This window comes from Camponotus vicinus, unplaced genomic scaffold (assembly GCF_025532165.1).
Source record: "Camponotus vicinus isolate PSW18456_S1 unplaced genomic scaffold, iyCamVici1.0 SCAF_1, whole genome shotgun sequence".
NCBI lineage: Eukaryota > Metazoa > Arthropoda > Insecta > Hymenoptera > Formicidae > Camponotus > Camponotus vicinus.
Window position 1 is genome coordinate 12,639,556 of NW_028141945.1, and position 22,605 is coordinate 12,662,160.

Sequence of the window (22,605 nt, forward strand, 5' to 3'; positions counted from 1 at the left end):
CATACGTGAGAAATTTAAACAAAATTGTATTGCGTGACGATCTTCCGATGAAAAAATTCCCCAAATTTTTAAATAAGTCCTGAAGTCGTAAAGATAAAATTGAGCCTGGTCAAAAATTTGTAAAAAATTTGGGAGTGTCTCTGGATAGAAGATTCACAGAAGAGCCGGTAGAAACAAATTGAGTCCTCTAATCGATGAACGAGGTGGATACAAAGATGGAAAACAGAGAATCGAGATAAACCAAGATAAAACCATGTCTCAATCCGTTTCCTATCGCGCTTGTCCTTGTTTAATCGCGCTGTTATTATTATTTTAAAATTTTATTTTATTTGTTTTCTAACGACATCCCGAACATTGAAAAGGATCTTGAAAAGATCGAAACGTACGTATGTATTATTTTTTCTTTCAATCGAATCAATTTTTTCAGACATATTTTTGTATTTTTATACCTAACTGATTATTAATATATTATGTCTCTTACTTAGAGTTTTTATTATTATTTCTATTTTCTTTACGCTCTAACATCCTGCGCCACGGTCTTTTAGCCTTCCTTTTTATTGCGTTTTGTTATAAAAATTATATATATAAGACTAAAACATTATATATATAAGACTAAAACATTTCATAAAATACTAAAACTGATGATATATACTCTGAGATCTCGCAATGTACGAATAAAAGAAAGATGATATTCCTCTCAGCACAATTAATTATATTCAAAATATGAAAAATATGTTGATAAGTATGGAATTAAGCGATGACGAAAATCATGTTTTTATATTTATTTATAACCATTATATATATATATATATATATATATATATACATATTTATTTATTTATAACGGTTATAAATAAATATAAAATTATATGATATATATAATTACTATTATAATTTCGATTTAAAAGAATCCCACCGGTGCGGACTCTGTCACCCAAGAGTGACAGTCCCAGCATCTACCTGCGTAGTTTTAAAAGTTTCACCGGTGCGGACTCTGCTACCCAAGAGTGACAGTCCCAGCACCCACCGGCGTAGTTTTAAAAGTTCCGCCGATGCGGACTCTGCCACCCAAGAGTGGCAGTCCCAGCACCCACCGGCGTAGTTTTAAAAGTTCCACCGATGCGGACTCTGCTACCCAAGAGTGGCAGTCCCAGCACCCACCGGGCGTAGTTTTAACAGTTCCACCGGTGCGGACTCTGCCATCCAAGAGTGGCAGTCCCAGCACCCACCGGTGTAGTTTTAAAAGTTCCACCGATGCGGACTCTGCTACCCAAGAGTGGCAGTCCCAGCACCCACCGGCGTAGCTTTAACAGTTCCACCGGTGCGGACTCTGCTACCCAAGAGTGACAGTCCCAGCACCCACCGGCGTAGCTTTAACAGTTCCACCGGTGCGGACTCTGCTACCCAAGAGTGACAGTCCCAGCACCCACCGGCGTAGCTTTAAAAGTTCCACCGATGCGGACTCTGCTACCCAAGAGTGACAGTCCCAGCACCCACCGGCGTAGCTTTAAAAGTTCCACCGATGCGGACTCTGCTACCCAAGAGTGACAGTCCCAGCACCCACCGGCGTAGTTTTAAAAGTTCCACCGATGCGGACTCGGCTACCCAAGAGTGACAGTCCCAGCACCCACCGGCGTAGTTTTAGAAGTTCCACCGATGCGGACTCTGCTACCCAAGAGTGGCAGTCCCAGCACCCACCGGCGTAGTTTTAAAAGTTCCACCGATGCGGACTCTGCTACCCAAGAGTGACAGTCCCAGCACCCACCGGCGTAATTTTAAAAATTCCATCGATGCGGACTCTGCTACCCAAGAGTGATAGTCCTTCTGGCGAATACATACTAAATGAATGGAAGATAAGAATCAGCTGTAAAGTGCGATATATAAAATTATATATGTGGATAACCTTTTATAGTTATAATTACAGCAATGTAAGTTTGTATCCCAGCAAATACCAAGTAACAATTATATAACTGTTAGTTACAACATTATATATATATATATATATATATATATATATATATATATATATATAACGTACACACTCACACACACACACACACACACACACACACACACACACACACACACACACACACACACACATATGACTGGAATTTAAATATATATAAAAATAAATATTCTTTTATATACAGTACCGGTCAAAAATATATTATCTTTTTTTGAGGATAACTTAATTCAAAGTGTATATATTTAATTAATTTTTCTTAAGTTGCTGTGTTCATTATTTAATAAAAATTATTTAATAAAATCTATTATTGAAACGCAATAAAGAAAAGGCCAAAATACCGTGGCGCAGGATGTTAGAGCATAAAGAAAATAGAAATAATAATAAAGACTCTAAGTAAGAGACATAATATATTAATAATCAGTTAGGTATAGAAATACAAGAATATGTCTGAAAAAATTGATTCGAAGAAAGAAAATAATACATACGTACGTTTCGATCTTTTCAAGATCCTTTTCAATGTTCGGGATGTCGTTAGAAAATAAATAAAATTAAATTTTAAAATAATAATAACAGAGCGCGTCCTGAAGTCGCGAAGTTTTACAGGCTTATAAATTAGAAGAGCAGCTTATTGTCCGCTTTATTGATCAATAATGCGGACAATAAGCTGCTCTTCTAATCTATATGCTTGTAAAAAAAAAATACACCAATCATACATACTTTTCTCATAAATTATTCAATGTGCAAACAGAAATAAAAAATACGTCTAAACATATTTTTAGAAATTGTTTTATTGTTATTATTATTTGTTAGAAAGTTTAATAAGTAACCTCTTAAAAAAATAATTACCTGAATCGGTCGAATCGGAGAGTTCCTTTCCAATACGTTAAGACGTATAACACGTCAGTGAATTTATTACAGCAGGGCTGCTGTGTCGACATATTGGAAAGGAACTCTCCGATTCGACCAATTCAGGTAATTATTTTTTTAAGAGGTTACTTATTAAACTTTCTAACAAATAATAATAACAATAAAACAATTTCTGAAAATATGTTTAGACGTATTTTTTATTTCTATTTGTACATTGAATAATTTATGAGAAAAGTATTTATGATTGGTGTATTGTTTTTTTTACAGGCTAATAGATTATAAGAGCAGCGTATTGATCGCATTACTGACACAGCAGACCTGCTGTAATAAATTCACAGACGTGTTATACGTCTTAACATATTGGAAAGGAACTCTCCGATTCCATCGATTCAGGTAATTATTTTTTTAAGAGGTTACTTATTTAACTCTCTAACAAATAATAATACAATAAAATTAAAATAATACAATAAAACAATTTCTGAAAATATGTTTAGACGTATTTTTTATTTCTGTTTGCACATTAAATAATTTATGAGAAAAGTATTTATGATTGGTGTATTCTTTTTTTTACAGGCTTATAGATTATAAGAGCAGCTTATCATTCGCATTACTGACACAGCAGCCCTGCTGTAATAAATTCACAGACGTGTTATACGTCTTAACATATTGGAAAGGAATTCTCCGATTCCACCGATTCAGGTAATTACTTTCTTAATGTTATTTATTTAATTTTTTCATAAGATGACATTTTATCTGTATTTTATCTGATATTATCTATTTTATCTTATATTTATTACATATACAATTTTTATTTTAATATGTTTTATAATATCAAAACACAATTCTAATTTGCTGATATTTTTATATTATAATTTAAAATAAAAGTTATTACTTGATAAACATTGTGCAAATGTAAAAAAAGAATTTTATTTCAAAGAAATTATTAAACTATGAAAAGATATTAATTGAAGTTAGTTTCTTCAATAATTAGTACATTTTTCATTATATTTTGTTACTTGCACTTGCTTATCTCGCACATCGGATACTTTATAACCGATCCGGAACACGAACAATCTTATCTTATTTAAAATATTATTTAAAATTTGTGTCCATGTTATCATGATTCTGTTTTTATGTAATATTTTCGATTGATAATTTTTCTTCATTACAAACTTTTTATATTAGACAACTTTTTGCAATTTTTAAGAATCAAATCATTTTGAGTTAAATTTAAAACTCTTTGGTCTGTGTTTGTAATTATAACTATATTGTAATCATAACTATATTGTACAGATAAAACATTTATTAAAATGGAAACATATGGAAAACGTAAAAAAAAAGATACATCGTGTGTATCAAATCGGCACTTAAAAAGATTAGCTGCACAAGAATCCGAAATTATTTCTGATATTTTGTTATGTTCCGACGAAAACTCGTCATCATGTGTTAATATGAATAATGTACAACAGATTTGAACAACGATTGTACAACAAATTCTAAAATTGATATCGAACAAAATACGGAATCGAATGAAAATAATGAAATACTTGTACATTGTGAAAATGATAACACGCTCAGACAATCGGATGAATACGATATATCAGATTCAGAAGAATCTCCTGTTAATTTTTCTTATAATGAACCAAATGATATAACATTTGAAATTACAAGTAGCAATTTGCAACATAATCTTGCTACCTGGGTTGTTGAACATCAAATTACACATACTGCTTTAAAAGCATTGCTGCAGAAATTAAAGAAACATTCTTGTTTTTCAAGTTTATTATTAGATGCACGATCGCTTTTAAAAACACCAAGACAACAAGAGATACGTACAGTTGTACCAGGATCATATTATCATTTTGGACTATCAGATTCTATAAAAGAAATATTAACATTCGTAAAGGATAATATTAGTTGCGTTAAAATAGCTGTGAACATTGATGGGCTGCCATTATCAAAATCGTCCCAACAACAATTTTGGCCTATATTAGGTTCAGTTTTTCCATATGATAACGTATTTATAATTGGAATTTATCATGGCAATGAAAAACCGATGGATGCCAATGAATTTTTACAAGATTTTGTTAAAGCTACAGAAGCTACAGAAATATGTACAAATGGAATTTTCGTCAACGGTCGAAACATACAGTGTAGAATTGCAGCTTTGATTTGTGATACACCAGCGAAAGCATTTGTTTTGGGTGTAAAAGGGCATTCTGGGTATTCAAGTTGTACGAAGTGTACAACGGAAGGAGAATATATAGGAACCCGATTGTGTTTTCCACAAATTGATGCACCACTTAGATCAGATGATGACTTCATACAAAAAATAGATGATAATTATCACAAGCCAAATATAACGTGCAGCCTCTTAAATATACCTCACTTCAAACCTGTTACACATGTTCCATTGGATTATATGCACTTAATATGTTTGGGAATCATGCGTAAATTATTATATTTATGGCTTGATGGAGAATTACATTTTCGATTACAACATAGAATCGTTGACAACATTTCTACACATTTAATAACTCAATTAAAACCATCGATACCTATGGAATTTGCACGAAAACCACGAAAACTGGATTGTCTAAAATTATGGAAAGCAACGGAATATAGATTAATATTATTATATACAGGTCCATTGGCATTTAAATCAGCATTAAAAAAAAATGTGTATATACATTTTATTACATTACACGTGATTATGAGGATCTTATCTTCAGAAGATTTACATGAATATCTAACATATGCACAAGATCTTATTCATTTTTTTATCAAAACATTTATAAAACTGTACGGAATTCAAAACATATCACATAATGTTCACAGCCTTATTCATCTTGTGGATGATGTCAAGAGATTTGGACCTGTTGATAACTTTAGTGCCTTTAAATTTGAAAATTACATGCAGATATTAAAAAAATATTTGAGAAAAGCAGAGAAACCTTTGCAACAAGTTGTGCGAAGATACGTTGAAAAAGAAGTGAATTTATGCACATCATCTACTTTATCAGATTCTGTTCGAATATATCCATTTTTGACATCGTTGCATTATGATGGTCCTCTTATATTGAATTGCCGCAATCCACAATATAAAATTGTGAAATAAAATATAATGGATTTACACTTAAAGTTGGAACACTTGCAGATAGTTGTTGTGGCTTAAATTGTGGTGCAATTGTTTGTATTAAAAATGTGGCATACTGCACACGGCGAAATATTCCTATAATTATTGGCTACAAATTTTTGGAAAAAGAAGACTTATTTACTGTTCCTTGTGCATCTTCTATGCTTGACATTTATTCTGTACATTTACGTTCTGATTTAAGATCATGGCCACTAAAAAATATGTACAGTTGCCTTGCGGAGATGATAAATATGCAGTTTTTCCACTCATACATTGCAAAATGTAAATGATTTTTCTAATTATGCAGAATGACAGAAAGAAAGTATTACGCAGTTGTTGAGTTTGAAGATGGTCTGCAAGTGATACCTGATAATTGGTTGAATGAAGATTTAACAAAGGCTGTTTAGCCAACCTTTACAAATAATAAACGATATTACAAGGCTGTAAAACTTATGGAAGAACCATTATCTACTTGGTTAGAGCATCCAATCTGTAAAATATATGGAAAGTTTTGTAAATGTCTTGTCAAATATTTAATTTATGATAATATATATATGTATAGATATTTTTGAATTATACAGTAAAATAACATTTCTATTAAAATATATATTATTTGTTTTTCAGTAAATTATGCAGTAGCAAGGAAAAAATTAAAAGAAGCTGAAGCGTTATCTGATATAAATTCTGATACTGATAGAAATGAATCTTTAAAAAAATCTAGAAAAGTCAGAGCTGCTAAAATTTTTGATAAAGATACGAGTAGCGATGAACAATCGGATTCTTCACTTATTTTGGAACTCCCAAAAGTCCCTGAAAAACGTGCAATAACTGCATTGAAAAATAACTGTATTGAAAAAAAAAACATGTACTACTAAAACAAAAAATGCAACATTTTCACAAACAGGTAAAAATATAATAAAGTAATATTAATGGAGTAAATAGTAATAAATTATAAAAAAAGAAAAAATGATAATAATAAAATACTGTGGTTTCTAAATTGTAGATTGTAATTATATAAACAACTCCACAAAAGAATACATAGAACGAGATAAATTAAATATAAAATCACAGGATAATTTTTGTAAGTATGTGTTTTTATCTAAAAATATAAAATAAAACGTATCTCGTTTGAATTACAATATAAAAACAAAAAAAATCAACATTGGCTTACGTATTGCAACTAACTCAAAAGATATATATATGTATGTATATCCCACACAGCACATGATATCATTCGAATATTCTATACTCATACTATAAATATACGTTACAGATGTAATATATGCTGAGAATAATCCCATAACATCTCTTGTTGTATATTATTTTTCATATATTCTCAGAATATACTTTGAATATCTCGTATTAGTATATTCTTTCTCGTATATTTTCAGGATACTCTATAATATTGCATGTGTTTCTTCATTTTGCCGCTACGCGCGCCATCAAACTCGTACTTAATTTTTGGTGAAATGGACATAAAGGACAGGTACTAACATGAATTGCAAAGTTTCTTCTTTTTTCTTTTTAGTCAGTTTAATTTATAATAAACTGACTTAATTTAAAGTAATTTGTCTAATATAATCTGGATTCCTTGTTGGAATTCAGAATATTAAACAGATTATTTGAAATTAAAATGAGAAGTAATCCATTTACTGCATTTATTAAGGTATTTCATCTATTACCGAGTGTACTTACATAATTGTACATAGATTATCGAGATCAATATTTCAATAAGAATCATTTAATAAACACTAATAGGTGTTTTTCAAACGTTTTATATTCATCTATTAGAAATAACATTTTTGTCTGAAGTTTTGTTTATAAAGTAAATAATTTCACATTTTTATTTATTTTTTACATCACGAAGAATCTATTTTTTATTCTACATATAGTCCAACTATCTTCTATATTCATATATAATTTATTAATGTAAAAATATGCTTAAAATATTCTAAAAATATACTCATAATATACCAAGAAATATTCTGAGTATATACTGAGTAGGTTTCTAAGGCAGACATAGGAACATCCTCCGTACATTCTCAAAATATCATAGTATGTATATCGAATATTAGTGGGATATACACAATCTACGTTTGCGATATACTGAGTACATACTCAGGATCTACCTGTGCTGTATGGGATATACGTCTAATTAAAAGTATTTTTTATACCTTTATATAAAATAACTATAACTTAATATAATTTGGAATATTAATAAAGTAACAGATTAATATAATGTATCTAATATAAATATTTGGTTTATATTAATCGAGTCTGTTTTGTGATATTATTGCATATTATATTTGATTACAAATAATAATTAACAAAACTTAAAAGTGCCTATATATTGATGCTAATTAATATTAAAAGTGTATTAAAATATTATAATAAAAAAAATTATTTTGTTCTAGATGTACAAAATGACACTGAAGATTTGCTTTATGCATCAGACACAGAACAGTCATTTACAAAGGATTTTGAATCCGCTAACTTTACTGAAACAGCAAGTATGCCAATCCAACAAGCAAAGCTTGATTCGAGTTTCAGTTGTAATCAAGGTAATATATTAATTGTATTTAATGTTTAATTTTACAATTTACTTTATAGAATATAATCCATTACAGAAGACTTCATATTGTACATTTGATTGCATACATTGAACATTAGACAGTGTGAATTCTTTAATGAATTAAATTTCTTTAATTTTCATTAAAGAGCTTCTGCACACAGGACGCGTCAACGCGTTACAAGTGTCGAGAAGCAAAATTATATACAAATATAGTATACGAATACAACAAATTTTTAATATTTTACAGAAACTAAAAATTTTCGACGTTTTGTTGTTGGAAAGTTGATAAGTTTGGAATTAAAAATTAATTCTATTGAAAGACATCTAAAGCTTATTATAGAAAAACTTCCAATTACTAATTTTGAAGAAAAAGAAAATGTCGTAGACATTTTTCAAGACTTGCCATTGCAAAATAAAAATGATCTTGACGTAATCGAAGCAAAATTAATTAATGATAAAAGTTATCGAAGTTAAATCCCTAACAGCACATGTAGATACTGAGAATATTCGAAGAATATCGCAAAAGTACAATGCATATATTCTCAGAACATTCGAGATACATACTATGATATACTAAGTATATATTAAGAATGCCCTAATGTCCGCCTATTTTGGTTAATAGTAAATACTGAGAATATCTTGTAATATAATTTCATATATGTAATAGAAATACTTTTAATAAATGCATTAAACACACTATTTCTCATTTTAATTTTAAATAATCTTTTTAGTATTCTGAATCCCAACAAGGAATCCAGAACAATTAAACTACTAAACAAATGAAAAATTTTAAATTAAGTCAGTTTATTATAAATTAAACTGACTAAAAAGAAAAAAGAAGAAACTTTGGAACTCGAGTTAGTACCAGTCCTTTATATCCATTTCACCGAAAATTAAGTACAAGTTTGGTGGCGCGCGTAGCGGCAAAATGAGGAAACACATGCAATATTATAGAATATCCTGAAAATATACGAGAAAGAATATACTAATACGAGATATGCAAAGTATATTCTGAGAATATATGAAAAATAATATACAACAAGAGATGTTACGAGATTATTCTCAGTATATTACATCTGTAACGTATATTTACAGTATGAGTATAGAATATTCGAATGATATCATGTGCTGTTAGGGATGGTAAGCCCATATTATTATTTTGATCTTTTTCTGAACAAAAAAATTTTTTTGAAAAAAAATAACTTAATCTGATGAAAAATACAATTTTTAGTAAAAATATTAGTTTAAATTGTCGTTAGAAAATTTTATGTATTATATTTTTTGAATGTTACATAAATTCTCGTTACAATAAAATTACTAAATTTATTATCTGCTACATTATTTAACATAAACTAATCTATTTAATGTACATAATTTTTTGAGAACAGTAGATATATATTCAACAAGCTTTTTTAATGACTTTATAAAGAAGTTTTTACATTTATTTATTATTGAATGTTGATTGAATATTTTCATACAATTTATTAAACGTTTATATTTATTAAAAATTTTACACAATTGCTTTTCAAATTTTAAATTGACATTTTTGTTGAGGATTACTTTATATAAAGAATCTAAAAAAATAATTATATAAAAATATTAAATTATATAGTTGTGGCTAAATATGTTTTAAAAATAATTATTTATAGATAACTTTTATACCAATATGTAAAGTAATTTTATGTAGAATAATACTTGAGAGCATATTATTTTTGTACATATTATCAAACAAATATGATAGTTTTGTAAAATTTTTATAATGCCACTTTTTATAACAATTTCAGATTAAACAATTGACTCGTGTTACATGTAAAGATATAAAGACTTCGTGTATACATTTGATGAGAAAAATTTTTTCCAACGATTTGGCAGTACATTACAGCTGGTATGGGGCAAAAAAAAAAGAAAAATTTTCGCAGCTACAAATCTGCATAGTGATCATGTGTAAGTAAAGTAAATTCAAAAACAATCTATTTTATTATTATTCTATTAATAAAATAATGATTTCTTAAAAATTAAAAATTATTTCACAAGTATCCAGTAATTTTATCAAATAACAAGAAAGTAGTCATACAAATGTTGATGTTTTAAACATTCTCTTTTCATATAGTACAAAGAAAGTGTACAAACATTTCTTAATTATTTTAACTTATATATTCTAAATTAGAGTTATTAAATGAAATTTGTTTTAAAATTTATTAATAAATAGATAATTTTTAAAAATATATTTTTTAGGTGTAATAAGAAAAATATATGAAAATGCAACAGATGAACAAATTTCCTCTCCAATAAAAATATGGCTGGCCCATGCAAAAGAACGTATGGAAAGAGAGAAAGAACATCAAAATATAATAGATTAAGAAGCTGGGATTGTTTCTTCTTGAAGATTTCTTTTTTAATATATTTTTAGTTTTATAAACCAAATTAATATTTTGTGCAATACTTTCTTTTGGTTTGCAATACTTTCTTTCTTTGGATTGAATAATAATTTTTTTAAATGTATTTTTAGTTCTAAATATGATAAATGATTAATAATAATTTTATTTAAAATATGATAGATAATAATTGAAAAAATCGATTCCATTTACATTTCGTTACATTTACTCATCAACAATATTGGGATATCTCCTACAAAGAATAATTTAATACATTCTATTTTAAGTATGCAAAATGTAAATGCATTATTCCACACATCCTCTGCGACAAATATGGATCGTTTGTAATATAATGTGTGTTGTGATATTTCATTGCTGACAAAACGTCTATCATAAGTTATGTTAACACATTTGTTACTTAGATTAACAAATATATAACATATATTTGTTCTTGTTGTTATATATATAATGAATATTAATTTGAGTTATCTTAATATAAATATTTATATTAATTTTTAAATTCCTTTAATATTAAGTATTTTTTAATTTTGCGAAATGATAGTAATTAATAAGAAAATTCAAATAATTTTAAAAAAATAAAAAATCACTGAATCACATAATCTATAAAAGTTTATTACAGTGATTATACGGATAAAAACTATTTAAATGAAACATTATAAAATGCCAAATGTACAATGTGTGATAAAGCATTATTTAATAAATTTAAAACATTTTAATGAATTCCTATCTCACTTTATTTTAAAATGTATCATAATTATAAGTACAATCGCTAGCTTTTGTGTAAAAACAGTTTGTCTTCATTTACTATAATGAAAATAATATGTTTGTAATTAATTGTCCCACGAATGATATATATACAGGGAGTTTCATTTTAATCCGACCAGTCGAATATCTCGAAAACCAAGCCCGGGAGAGAAAAATATTTCAGACAAAAGTTGTTTGGTTTCGAGGGGGCCATAAGATGGTATCATTGGTTTGACCTTGAAGAGTCATTTGAAGGTCACGTGAAGGTCACTTCAATTTTTTTAAATGGAACACCCTATATATTTTTGCACACTCTTGTAGCTTATCTCGAGAGCTTTCCAAAACACTATCATTAAGTACTTTTTCGTTAAGTACTTTTTGAGTTATGAGGGTTGAAATAATTTCTTAATTTTACATAAACCGTAAAATATCTTGTAAAATATTCACTTTTCGATTATCTTACCTTAATACTTTTATGTACAAAATAATGAGAGCAATCAATTGGTGTAAAAAAAACACATAGTTGTTTTTAAGAAAAAATATGGAATTGTTAATTGCAAATTACATATTTTTTCTTAGAAACAACTATGTGTTTTCTTTACACCAATTGATTCTTCTCATTATTTTGTACATAAAAGTATTAAGATAAGATAATCGAAAAATGAATATTTTACAAGATATTTTACGGTTTATGTAAAATTAAGAAATTATTTCAAGCCTCATAACTCAAAAAGTACTTAACGAAAAGGTACTTAATTATAGTGTTTTGGAAAGCTCTCGAGATAAGCTACAAGAATATGCAATAACAAATAGTAGGTTCTATTTAAGAAATTGAAGGTGACCTTCATGTGACCTTCAAATAACTCTTCAAGGTCAAACCAATGATACCATCTTATGGCCCCCTCGAAACCATAAAACTTTTGTCTGAAACATTTTTCTCTAAAATGCTTTGTTTCCGAAATAATTGCGTGCGTTAATTAAAATGGCTCACCCTGTATATATATATATATATATATATATATATATATATATATATATATAACGTACACACACACACACACACACACACACACACACACACACACACACACACACACACACACACACACACACATGTGACTGGAATTTAAATATGTATAAAAATAAATATTCTTTTATATACAGTACCGGTCAAAAATATATCATCTTTTTTTGAGGATAACTTAATTCAAAGTGTATATATTTAATTAATTTTTCTTAAGTTGCTGTGTTCATTATTTAATAAAAATTGTTTAATAAAAACTATTATTGAAACACAATAAAAAGAAGGCCAAAATACCGTGGCGCAGGATGTTAGAGCATAAAGAAAATAGAAATAATAATAAAGACTCTAAGTAAGAGACATAATATATTAATAATCAGTTAGGTATAAAAATATGTCTGAAAAAATTGATTCGAAAAAAGAAAATAATACATACGTACGTTTCGATCTTTTCAAGATCCTTTTCAATGTTCGGGATGTCGTTAGAAAATAAATAAAATTAAATTTTAAAATAATAATAACAGAGCGCGTCCTGAAGGCGTAAAGATAAAATTGAGCCTGGTCAAAAATTTGTAAAACATTTGGGAGTCTCTCTGGATAGAAGATCCACAGAAGAGCCGGCAGAAACAAATTGACTCCTTTAAACAATGAACGAGGTGAATGCCTATGTAAAAAAATACAAAAGAAAGAAAGCAATACATATCAAGAAACAAAGAAACTCATATCAAGCATAAAAATAATAAAAAGCTAGTAATTTCATATCACAAAAAATCCGTTAACAAAAATGTAAACCTTAGTTATAAAAGCGAATAATGTACATAGTATTATACAAAAGACATGAGAAAATATAGAAAGAAATCGAGAGTCTAAGCTTGATACTTACGAAGATGGAAAACAGAGAATCGAGATAAACCAAGATAAAACCATGTCTAAAGGTGAAGGATTGCGATCGTAAAAAGACTGAACGATAACTGACAAAATGTGAAGTAGAAATAGGAAGAAGGGTGGGGGGAAGACAGGGAAAGTTTTGTTGAGCGTGATTCTTCGTTTAACGCTTATATTGTCTTTCTTATTCGTTATAGACGAATAAAAGAAAGTGTTGTGAATAAAAGTGCTGTGCAGGTAAACGAAAAAGAAAACGTAAGTATCTCTTTGATAAGTATCCGATTTACAATCTTTATTATTATATTACATATTTATTTATTCTTTTCTATCTAACATATTATTTTTCTGTTTTAATGTATCTCATCTATTTATAATTAATATCTCTGAGTTGCTGTCAAATTAATTAATAAAGTGTATGGGAAAAATAGTTTTACATATAATAGTTTGATCATATTTAAGAGATCTTAAACATAAGATTCGATTGTGAATACTAGTCATTTTTAAATTATGTTGTGTTTCTATTATAAAATAGGTGTATTAAATAAATAAATATGTAGACGTCTGAAAATGGAGGTGATAATAATCAGAAAGAGATATTTTAATATGAATTGAATGAATTGAATAGTTGAAATGACTAAAATTAAAGTATTGTTTAATTCCTTTGTAAAACGCTTTTCTGGTAATTGAAATAACGTTTCATTGTCAATAATAACGGATGTCATTCTACAAATTAAGGTTAACTTTATTATTTATAAAGATAATTTTTGACAGCATAAAAAATTTAATAAATAAAAATAAAAAAATTTAGTTAGTTCCATATTTTTTATTTAAAAATTATAATTTCAATATTTTCATTTCAATTGTGTTATAGTTTTTACTGTAATAAATATATTTATATTTATTTCACCTAAAACACACAGATCAATGAATGGATTGATTCTGCATCTGCATCGACATCTCAATCGTCGTTTCTATCTGTGGGGCTAACTAAGACGTTAGATATAATATATGGAGATACGGTATTTTATTTTTCCTTGTTTGAATATAATTATAATGTAATGAAAGAACTACTTTATCTTTTTTACTTCCTTTATAGTCATTTGAAAATGAGAAAGAGTGTCAGAGACAAGATTTAACACCGCTTCAAACTCCTCAAAACACAGAAATTCAACATATTGATCAACAATCGCCAGTGGTACCTATTATTATTTTTATTAATAATATCTTTATTGTTCCCCTCAGGGTTACAATCTATTACAAAAAAATCTTAAATCTACTTTTATCCTAAACTTAACCTATACTTATAAACTACTTGAGGGATCGCGAATCTCTTCGCTCCCCTCCCTCCTTTACACACACACGCCCTCGACTTCCACTTCCTCTTGCTTTTCATTCAACCTCTCAACTCCGTCGTCCCTCTCTCTCTCTCTCTCTCACTCACATCACTCACTCTCACTCACTCACTCACTCTCACTCACTCACTCACTCACTCACTCACTCACTCACTCACTCACTCACTCACTCACTCACTCACTCACTCACTCACTCACTCACTCACTCACTCACTCACTCACTCACTCACTCTCTCTCTCTCTCTCTCTCTCTCTCTCTCTCTCTCTCTCTCTCTCACTCTCTCTCTTCCTCTTCCTCTGCCCCCTCTCTCTTCTCCCTCCTCTATCTTTTCTTACTTCTCTTTCTTTCTCTATCTCTCTCATCCACCATTCTCCCTCCCCTCCTCCCCCCAATATCCACCCTGCCATTTCCTGCCAGCTTTCCCCCTCAGTCCTCCACACTCTACACCCCTCCCATACGTGTTCCCAAGTCTCCGTCTCCCCTTCACATAACCTACACATCCTTTTATCTTCCTCTTCCCAATAATTACTCTCCCCTATCTCATTCCCCAATCTAAACCTCAACACCCTCCTCCACCTGCTCTCTCCCCATCCCTTCTTTAAATATTCTGGTATTCCTTCTTCCTTTATCATCTTATACCATCTGTTATATCTTGAGTCTCTTATCCTTCCAACTCTCTCCAACCTTTGCTCCTCTTTGTCCTTCTTAATCAATTCTCCAAACCACCCATCCCCTTCCTCTCTCTTCCTCTCTACCTCTCCAATCCCTCATCCCCTGCTTTCAAAGAACCTCTTTCTCTCCTCCTCTCACTCTGATCCTACCTTTCCCTCCCTCGCCCCCTCCCTCAATTCCTCCCAGCATAATCTCGTCAACTCACTACCTTTCCCTTCCTTCAGCCTTTCCTCAAATCCCCAAGCTCTCTTTCCCGCTCTCTCTCTTAACTTTCCCCTCTTAATTTCTTCCCTTATCAAATATCCTGGTGTTCTTCTCTCTAGGCCCAGTACCCACCTCATATATCTTTCCTCCAATCTTTCTATTCCTTCCCTTTCTTTCCAACCCCATATCTCAACTCCATAACTCAATATTGTTCATATTAGCCTGTCAAACAACCATAGCCTTCTACTCCAATCCTTGCCAAACTTTCTCCTCCCTATTCTCCATACTTCTCCCATTACCGTCGCCGCCCTCTTAATCCTTTCCCTAATATGCGCTTCTTGTCCTCCATTCCTCTGTAACGTATACCCCAGGTACCTAAATTCCCTTACCTCCTCCATCCTTTTTCCTCTCCACCTCCACTCTCTCTTCTTCATTCTACCTCCTCCCTTCTTAAACCTCATTACCTTCGTCTTACCTACATTCAACTCTAAACCTTTCCTCTCCATATATTCCTCCAATCTACCAATTATACTCCTCATTTCATCTTCTTCCTCCGCCAATAGCACTATATCATCCGCATAAGCTAAGGTATATATCCTTTCTCCCCCACTCATCTTGATCCCTCCCCACTTCACCTTTCTCATCTCCTCCTCCAAGTCCGCAATCATTATACTAAATAACAACGGACTCAATGGACATCCCTGTCTTACCCCCCTTGCCGTCCAAAAACTCTCCCCCGTTTCCCCTCCCGCTCTTACCCTACTTTTCGTCTCTCTCAGTGCTTCTTTCACTCTCTCCACCAAACCCTCTCTTATCCCTCTCATCCTCATTGTCTCACATAATACCTCTCTGTTCACCGTGTCAAATGCCGTTATTATTTTTATTATTATTAGAAGAAAACACTTATTAACATGTTCAAAATATTTTTTTATATTATACTTAATTTATAATTAATTTAAGCCTTTATCAGTATTTATATACATAGATGCACAAATTATTAATTCTAGATTTTGGCCGAAAATTCATCAGATTCTGAAGTATTGTCAATACCTGAAATTATTTCAACAGAGCAACTGGATAGTCGACATAGAATTAGAATTAATAAGACGATTATTTCCTCTATAACTATTCGTGAAGACATACAATATTTCCTACAATTAGGAGAAAAATTCAGCCTTTCTGTTCAGCATAAATCTCTACAGCACAACATTTTTGATTTTATTAAATTTTTAGAATCTAATTTTCGTAAAATGGATCCCTTAATCTCCCAAGATATCCGCAATAATGCTATCCATATCATCAACAATTTTCTCACTTCCCCTTCATCCCTCACTGATTTCAATAAAGACATTCTCGTCAAAGCCAGACGCACTGAAAGTTTTTTGTCAGATAATCCAAACCTCCTAATTACCAGAGCTGATAAGGGTAATTCTACGGTAGTTTTAGAGATGTATATTTGGATAAAATGAATGATTTACTGTCTGATGAGAATACCTATATTAGAATTGATAAGGATCCCACCAAGAAGATATCTAATGAGTTTAAAACACTTTTGGCTAGATGGCAAAAGAATGACTATATTTCTATTAACACATACAGGTCCCTACGTCTTAGCGATGGGGTTCTCCCACGAGCCTTTGGGTTGCCGAAAATACACAAACAAAATTGCCCTCTTAGAATTATCGTCTCATCGGTTAATAGTCCGCTACATGCTTTTGCTGCCTACCTCCACAACATATTATATTTACATCTTCCGAGATCGAAAAGCCATGTAAAAAATAACTTTGAATTAGTCAAAAATTTGAGAGATCTTTATATTGAGGATGACTATAAATTATTATCTTTGGACGTCGTCTCATTATTTACCAATGTCCCGACAGATTTAGTTGTGAGAGGCATTGCAAAACGTTGGCATTTCCTTAACAAAAAAATTGACATTCCATACAGAGAATTTTTTTTCACGATTAATCTTGTTCTAAATTCTACATATTTTAAATTCAATGACATTATTTACAAGCAAGTTTTTGGCACCCCCATGGGCTCCCCCCTGTCCCCAATATTAGCTGATATTGTAATGCAGAATCTTGAGGAGAGAGCGATCTCCAGTCTTTCGTTACATCTCCCTTTTTATTTTAGATATGTGGATGACATAGCATTAGCAGCTCCCTCTGCCTCCTGTAAAAATATCCTCCATGTGTTTAATTCATTCCATAAATGGCTACAGTTTACTATTGAAATTGCGGATGAGAATACTCTTAATTTTTTGGATGTTTCAATTACCATTAACCGTAATTTTATCGAATTTGACTGGTATCGTAAACCTACGTTTTCAGGTAGATTCCTCAATTTTTTCTCTCAACATCCGATCTCACACAAGAGGGGAGTTATCATTGGCTTAACTGACAGAGTGTTCTATCTATCCCATCCTCAACATCATGAAAAAAATTTTTTGTTAGTTATTAACATCCTTTTGTCTAACGTCTATCCTTTCAAATTTATTTTTAACTCTATCATCCGGAGATTACGAACGCTCATTTTTCAAAACTCTTTTCCTAACAGCTGTCCTTCCAATTCCTCCCTCCCCCCTTCCCCTTCACGTTCCTTTTTTATCATTCCCTATATTTTAGGTATTTCTGATAAATTCCTTCCTGTCATCAATAGTCTGGATAAATCAGCAGCCTTTGCTGTGCGTAATAAATTAAATAATTTCATTAAATTGCAAAAAGATCCTTTACCCAAATTAAGTCATTCGAACGTTGTTTACCACAATTACAAAATTGAATGCAATGACTGTTCAGCGTCTTATGTAGGTCAAACTGGCAGACAATTAATTACGAGGATCAAAGAACACAAGGCCAATATTAATACACACTCAGACTCATTATCGGTGATTTCTTCTCACAGACTTTCAGGTCATGAGTTTGATTGGAATAATGTCTTGATTTTGGATGAAGAGCCTTCCTATAGAAGAAGATTATTTTCTGAAATGATGCATATTGCGTGTCAAAAAAATGGCATTAATGTCCAGACGGATACGGATCTCCTTGACAAATCTTATTTTCCAATTATTAATAAATTTTCTCATCCTTCAGAGACCTATCGTATTCAAATTTTCTTTCCAGTGTTGCCATCTTCCTGTTATTGCCTTGAGTTCGTGTCGCTTTTAGTTTTTGTATCCCTTCGTATTGCCACGTCAGCCTCACTTACCATAGACATGTCGTCGAAGTCAGTTCGGTCTTTCCGAGCTCCTGTACTTTTGCATTTTTCCGACTTTCCTATATATTACTTTCTATCGTTTAGGTAACTATATTTTATTCTTTTATTTGCGTTATTTTTATTCTTTTTTTGCTTTTTGACGTTAATTAATCCATCTTTCCGTTTGCTTGGTGTTGTGTGTGATCTCGGTTTTTTTGCGATATTTTATGTTACAGAATTTCAAGTGCAAAGTTTCAAGCATTGGCAAAGGAAATAATAGAAACATTTCCTGGTGAAAAAGAAAATACATATTACGAACCGTTCATGACAATTAATAGTAAACAAATTAACGCGAGTGGCAAATTGTGGTATCACTTCAATTATAGAAAAGCTGTTCTTCGTAAAGACACATTACTACAAAATCGTAAATCTAATAATACTGCTCAACACTGCTTTCACGTTATCTGAAAATATAATTGATAAACTTAATATTTTAAAAACATTAGTGGATCCATGGATCAGAGTAACAACTTTATAGCGTGAAACCTAGAGTGGTGACCAACCGACGATGCCGAAAAAGGACAGCACGATCATGCTCGACGAAGAGGAGATGAGTGTCGGCAGAGTCGCCGTACGAATTCCCGCCTTCTGGCCTGAAGACCCAGAACTATGGTTCGCACAGATAGAAGGGCAATTCACTCTCGGAGGAATCAGCGATGACGACACCAAATACAGCTACGTGATATCCAAGCTAGAGCCAAAGCAAGCAAGAGAAGTAAAGGACGTCATCACACGTCCCCCCTCCACAAACAAATATGGCACTATAAAGAGCGCGCTCATCCAACGTCTGACAGACACTCAAGAGCAGCGGATCCGACAACTACTCGAAAGAGAGGAGCTTGGAGACAGAAAACCTTCGCAATTTTTACGGCACCTAAGCACTCTGGCCGGAACAGCGGTAACACCCGAGCTGTTGAAAACACTCTGGTTGGGACGACTACCACCGACTACGCAGGCTATCCTGGCAACGCGGAAGGATGACAAGCTACAAGATGTGGCTGAACAGGCCGATCGCATACATGAGGTGAATAGCCGAGCCCTGGTGTTGGCCACGGAGCAAACAGCAGCAGAGGAAGGACCACAAAATACTTGGGCAGCGCAAATGGAGGCATTAACCAAGCAAGTGGCCATCCTCACACAGCAGATGTCAAAGATGGTCAAGGGATTCCAACGAAGTCGAGAGCGAGCAAGGAGTCGATCAAGAGGCAGAACAAGGAGCAAAACACCTACAAAAGAAGGCATATGCTTCTATCACCGACGATTCGGTGCAGAAGCTCGAAAATGCACACAGCCATGCGCTTTCAAGGGAAACGAGACGGGCGATCATTGAGGACGGCCAGTGATAACAGCCCAGGACCATGCCGTCTTTACGTAACCGACCGTCGCTCCAGGATCAAATACCTAGTGGATACTGACTCTGACGTCAGCGTCTTTCCACACACGATGATGAGGAGCAGGCAGAGATCCGAACCATACGAGTTGTATGCAGCCAATGGCTCCAGAATTGCAACGTATGGCTTCGTCACGCTGCAACCGGACCTAGGGTTAAGACGAGCATTTCCCTGGCGATTCGTGGTGGCTAGTGTAAGACAACCAATCATCGGTGTGGACTTCCTGGCGCACTACGATCTGATGCCTGACATGAAGAGAGCAAAGCTGAGAGATGTCCAAACTGGACTCTTAGCAACCGGTAGCAGATGCTATCGTCAAGCAACCTCAGTCAAGTCAATATTGGAAGTTACGGGATTCTATAAAATAATCACGGAATTCCCAGACGTAATTCTTCTAGAGCGAAATACCTAGAGTGGTATCCTCTAGAGCGAAATACCTCAATTGTTTGTATCCTGAGAGTTCATCACTATTAACAAATTGGTCGAAAACAAGAAATTTTCTAATTAAAAAACTGTCAACCTTAAAAATAACGAATATAAAAGATAAAGGTCTTCTTCATTTTTTACCAACATTGTCACTGGGTTTGTTTTCAATTTTTTTACTAAATATATTTTATACTTAAAATATTTTTTTAAACGTTAAGTACAATTGAAATTTATGGCAGATAATCAAGATACAATTTTGTTTTATTTATTACCGTATTTAATTCCTGCTGGATCAAAAAGAAAAAGAAATTCTAAGGGTATTTAGAATATTAATCCTGCCGAAAAATCTTTCAGCAAACGATCTTCAAGAACGACGAAATTAATTTTTGGTTCATTTGGAAGTGAGTTATTTTATATAAAATTTTATTAATTTAATTTCTTTTTTTAACCATTATTATTAAAAAAAATTAAACATCTTTATATTTCTTTTGTTAATAGTCTGTTGGTACACTGATAAAAAATTATAGTTGAAATTATCATAATTTCACTATAATTTATAGTATCTTAAGGCGCCAAGCATATATAATAGTGCATTTTACTATAAAAAATATAGTTGATATAACATGAAAATATAGTTCGTAAAATCATAATATCCATTTCATGTAACCATATGGTTATGGTATACGTAGTGTTCCGAAATTCACTATCAGTACTGAAAATCTGTAATACATGTTACATATATTACAGATTTTTAGTATACGCAGCACCAAGTCGTTTAAAAGTTTTTTTCCGTCTATAATTTCAAATAATCTGTTTAATATTCTGAATCCTAACAAGGAATCCAGATTATTAAATAAATTATTTTAAATTCAGTTTGTCTGAAATTAAACTGATAAACAGTGATATGTCAGAAAGAGGATGCTCACATGCATGCAATCCGAGAACCTTCGTGTGAGTAGCATCCTCTTTCTCGCACTACTGCTAAGAGGAAAAAGTTATACTTTACATCTTACGTGTTTAATACTAGTCCTTTATATACATTTTATGCTAAATATTGAATACGATTGAAATATTGAATTTAGATATAGCTGTTATTATAATTTTTTTCATTTATTACTACTATATTAATATCTAAACGAAAGATAATAATATAGTAATATTTACTATTATTAATGTTACAATGACTATGGTCCATATTCTGAATCCTCTTTTATTGATAAAAGTGCCTTTAAAAGTGGCTTATAAGCCTTCTGATTGGCTGGAAGCCACTTTTAGAGGCACTTTTATCGATAAAAGAGGATTCAGAATATGGACCTATATGAATAGTAAAATTATATGTATCATTCCTTTCTTTCATTTTTTACTTATATGATATTTGAAATTATTATAAATTATAGTAAAAAGTTTCATTGTTTCTCGGTACCATGCGTATATAGTTTATATTACCAGTATTATAGTAAAATTTACTATAAAAATGAGTATCCTAACTATAATTTTTTTACCATGCAATTATAGTCAATTTTATCATCGATTTTTTTATCAGTGTACCTTAGAAACTGTATTGAATTTAATTAAGCTTAGAGTTGGAAGTATTCTCGCTCAACAGCCAGTTCCTGTCATTGTTGGACCTATCCTTGGAATTACGGCGTCATATATTATTTTAAATAACAGGGTTTACACTGTTTCAAATACAGGCTCGTGTTTACGTGCAATA

The 22,605-nt window shown here is 31.5% G+C and overlaps 2 protein-coding genes and 2 pseudogenes across 5 annotated transcripts in view; 3 read left to right on the forward strand and 1 right to left on the reverse strand.

Moving 5' to 3' along the window:
- The window catches only part of LOC145975417 (uncharacterized), a 61,824-nt gene that overhangs the window by 19,736 nt on the left and 19,483 nt on the right, over positions 1-22,605 (reverse strand). The gene's annotated exons all lie outside the window — the stretch shown is intronic.
- On the forward strand, positions 3,107-6,258 carry LOC145975402 (uncharacterized; annotated as a pseudogene). The gene is made up of 2 exons (XR_014439962.1): positions 3,107-3,229; positions 3,410-6,258. The product of XR_014439962.1 is annotated as an uncharacterized LOC145975402 (transcript).
- LOC145975410 (uncharacterized) lies at positions 6,281-11,747 on the forward strand (annotated as a pseudogene). The gene is made up of 7 exons (XR_014439963.1): positions 6,281-6,485; positions 6,597-6,876; positions 6,976-7,053; positions 8,387-8,533; positions 8,792-9,020; positions 10,328-10,488; positions 10,780-11,747. The product of XR_014439963.1 is annotated as an uncharacterized LOC145975410 (transcript).
- Positions 19,583-20,404, forward strand: LOC145959205 (uncharacterized). The gene has a single exon (XM_083077833.1). The coding sequence runs from the start codon at positions 19,583-19,585 to the stop codon at positions 20,402-20,404; it is 822 nt and encodes a 273-aa protein (XP_082933959.1).